Here is a 3,450-nt window from a genome sequence, read left to right on the forward strand (position 1 = left end):
CTACTGTGGATGAATAGAGAAATATTTTGAAATATTTCTGAAGAGGGCACCAATGTTTGTGGCTTGCCTTAGTATCTAAGACTGACAATATTCTGGATCATAGTTTTTTTAAAAAGCCTAATTTTATATACACTATTAGCTCCCCCTCAGCCACAAATGCATGAAAATGACTTTTCTGAATATTACTCTTTCCTAATAAATACAAAGACGTCTAAATGAATACCACCAAAAAGATAAAAGGGTATGTAATAAATTAAAAAGGCAGCTCAAATAAGGGGCAGTCATGCAGTTAAAAAAAAAAAAAGTAAGGAGGTGGGATTACTTGCCTCCTAGATGAGAAGGCTTTGCACACGTACTAATACCTGAAAACTTTGGAAAGAACGTTAGATCCCGTCCAACTTTTACCTAGGTATAGAATATTTCTTGGGTTCTTTTAATACAGTGGGATTAACTTGATTAGTGAAAATCATTTCTGTCAAGTATCCATCTGAAGTATAGGAGGCAATCCTTGAAAAACCCCAGCTTTTATTCTTGAAAGCTGGATTAACTGACAAAAGCCAGTCTGTTGAAATGTCAAGATGGTAAAAAATGCTTTCAGGATATAGCCAGCATATTTCTGTTCACTTCAACTCCATTTAGAGATGGATTTCTGCTTCCATCAGGAATGCTGCTTGGAATAGTTCATCATTTGTCAACTTTTGATTGTGAGGTACTGATACAATGAATCAAGTTTTTAAAATTTTTAAAATAAATGATGGAATTCTGGACCTGAGGCTCTTTAGTACTTGAATGAATCCACAGATTTAACTGAAGACTTCAGTTTTGGTTATTTCCAACTTTTGTTAGCCTATTAAAGCTTGGGCTCGAAGCCACAGTTACTTTTGTAGAAGTCTCAAACTTTTACCATTTAAGATCCAGACAACTAGAGGGTCCAACAGTCAAATTATCCATAATTCTATGGCTCCATAGTGATCTGGCTCTCATTCATACCTGAGCCATTTCTTGGTAAAGACTGCCATTATTTGGAGATCAAAGGAAGAACAGTAGTCAGCAGCAACCAACCCAACTATTCTTGTGCTTTGTGCCTGATTTGTCATGCCTACCTCAGCAACCCCCAATGCTTTTGTCTTCAAAATGTTCTGCCAACTTTTAATCTATTTTAGTGATGTTTTCTATTTTCTAGTTCAAGTATCACTATCTGAATTAATTTTCAACTCTGCAAAGAAAAAGCCTTGGTCCAAGTTCCACCCAAATCTATTTTTTAAAAAATATATTGGTTTTGTATCCTCAATAGTATTTGGAATTATTTTGCCCTGCCCATGATTATTCAAAGTTGTGTTCTTTTTAATAACATCTGTATTCTCGGAACTGGCTAACTGTGAAGGGTTCTCTGTTCTCAGATTCCATGAAGATCTAGAAAAAAAATGCTTTCAATGGAGGTGAAACACTAACAGGTCTGAAGAGATGTTTTGTTCAGACCAGATTACCCCAATACAAAACAATTCAACTGTCATTATCAGTGGCCCTGGGTAACTGATGCTTCTTGACCCATGTGTGAGAGTATCTCCTCCAGGGTTATCTCTGGTTGAGCTTAAACATCTCAGTTGGGGGAAATGCCCCTCCCCCCAATACAGAAGGTGAAGATTATTTTGCCAAGGTGAGAATATCTGTAGATTGCTGTCAGTCCCTTGGAACTGTACTGCTATTTTTGTCTTTAACTACCCTCCCGGTTACTTTTTTAAATTAACTACATTCCCCCCCCCCCCTTTCCCTTTGGGGCCTCCCGTGCTTCTTCCTTCACTATCTCATCGAAGAACAGAAAAAGAGCTCTTCAGACTAAGGGATGATGGTGGGTTGAGGGAGGCCTGCAGGGGAAGCGGTCGGTTTCAATCCTCATCCACCTCCTCACCCTCGGACTCATCTCCACCGCCGCAGCCCCCGCCACGTCTTTCATAAAGCTTATCCCTCTGACGTTCCTGGATTTCTTTCATTTCATCTGCATACCGGCAAAAGGCGCCTCCGAACTTGCCCCAGGCCTTAAAGGGGACGGTGATGGCATTGCGGTAGGAAGGTTTGACTTCACTCACTCGCAGGAACACTCCGTATTTGTTGCAGCCCACGTCGAAAAAAAAGCGCTTAGAGTCCACGGTGATGGAGGTGCCTTCCGGGAGCTCCCCATACAGGCCCCCTGGGTGCCCCCCGCCGCCTCCTGGGCCCCCCGCCAACTCCTCCTCCTCGCCTCCGTAGTCGTCGATAAGCTTGGCCAGCGCATCGCGGAACTCGATGAGGCCCTGGGCGGGCAGGGCGATGGTCTGGCCGCTCTGCAAGCCTCCGGGGCCGGGGCCCCCGCCGAACCCGCCGCTGCTGCCGATGCGGTTGATGGTCTGGCGGATGCGCAGGAAGCGGCCCCGCTGGTTCTCCTTGAGGTCCAAGTAATACTTGCGGTTCTCTCGCACCAGGAATTCGCTCTTGAGCGCCCGTCGGGGCCCGCCAGCGTCCTCCGCACTGGCCGCCGCCGCGATTTGCTCGGGGCTGCTGGGACCTAGCTGCGCGTAGTGCTCGATGAAGTCCCCCAGGTAGTCTCGGAACTCGGCTGCCACGGCCATGGAAAGGGTGAGACGGCTCTTGGAGCCTCCAGCGCCCACCTCAGCAATCTTGAGGAAGCGACCTTTGGCATTCTGCTTCACATCCAAGTAAAAACGCTTGTTCTGGATGTCGAGGCGCTTTGATGCCAGCTCCTGGGTTTCTTGCTCGCCGCCACCACGGGACACAGGCTGAAAGCCACAGCTGCTGGGACCGCCGCTACCGCCTCTCTCGCTGCCGCTGTCACCGTCCGCCATCTTCTCTCGCTCTGCCTCCGCTGCCGAGCCTCAGCAGCTGCGGGCTCAATGCTTTCCCGCCGCCACTGTCGCCCGGCGCGCTCGCGACCCCCTCCCTCCGCCCCTGCGGCTCGTTCTCCGCGTCCCCCCAGCCTTCCTCTCTCCCTGGCTCGCTCACGCGCACCAGCTTCTCATCGCGAGCCACCACCACCACCGCCGCCGCCGCAGCCCCCCATCTCTTCTTCTTCCCCCGCCCCCGCACTCCCGTGCGCAACCTCGGCTGCTGCTTCCGGCGCGGCGACCTTCTTTCTACGTCACCCCGCCTCGCCCTCTCCACGTTCTGGAGAACAGAAGCAGCTGGACGCATAGGAGTGACGTCACGGGTGGAGAACCTCCAGGGTCGGCCGCGCCTCCTGTTGGATGGGGCAGCTAGCTGGGAGGCTAAGCTTTCCAGTGGTCGTATCCAAAATTGACATTTAAAACGTAATTTCAGAAAGGGGAAAACCTCAAAACCTTATTGTGATTTGCATCCCCACTGCCTAGTGTCTCCATACTTCCTAATATCTCAAATACAATTTCACTTTGCAATCTAATTTTGCCATTCTCTCCACACATTTCCTGTGCAGTCATC

At 48.7% G+C, this 3,450-nt stretch overlaps 1 protein-coding gene across 1 annotated transcript; it reads right to left on the reverse strand.

Annotated features, from left to right (window-relative positions):
* Positions 1-1,886: 1,886 nt before the first annotated feature.
* PURB (purine-rich element binding protein B) lies at positions 1,887-2,840 on the reverse strand. Its single transcript, XM_006898592.1, has one exon. It carries the CDS (start codon positions 2,838-2,840, stop codon positions 1,887-1,889), a length of 954 nt encoding a protein of 317 aa, XP_006898654.1.
* Between the last annotated feature and the right edge of the window lie 610 nt (positions 2,841-3,450).

The sequence above is a fragment of the Elephantulus edwardii genome, unplaced genomic scaffold (genome assembly GCF_000299155.1).
Source record: "Elephantulus edwardii isolate Elephantulus edwardi_28Jun2011 unplaced genomic scaffold, EleEdw1.0 scaffold00234, whole genome shotgun sequence".
NCBI classification, from domain to species: domain Eukaryota; kingdom Metazoa; phylum Chordata; class Mammalia; order Macroscelidea; family Macroscelididae; genus Elephantulus; species Elephantulus edwardii.

Bases quoted from the DNA above. Each gene is read 5' to 3' on its own strand.
- PURB (XM_006898592.1), bottom strand. From the start codon at position 2,840: ATGGCGGACGGTGACAGCGGCAGCGAGAGAGGCGGTAGCGGCGGTCCC.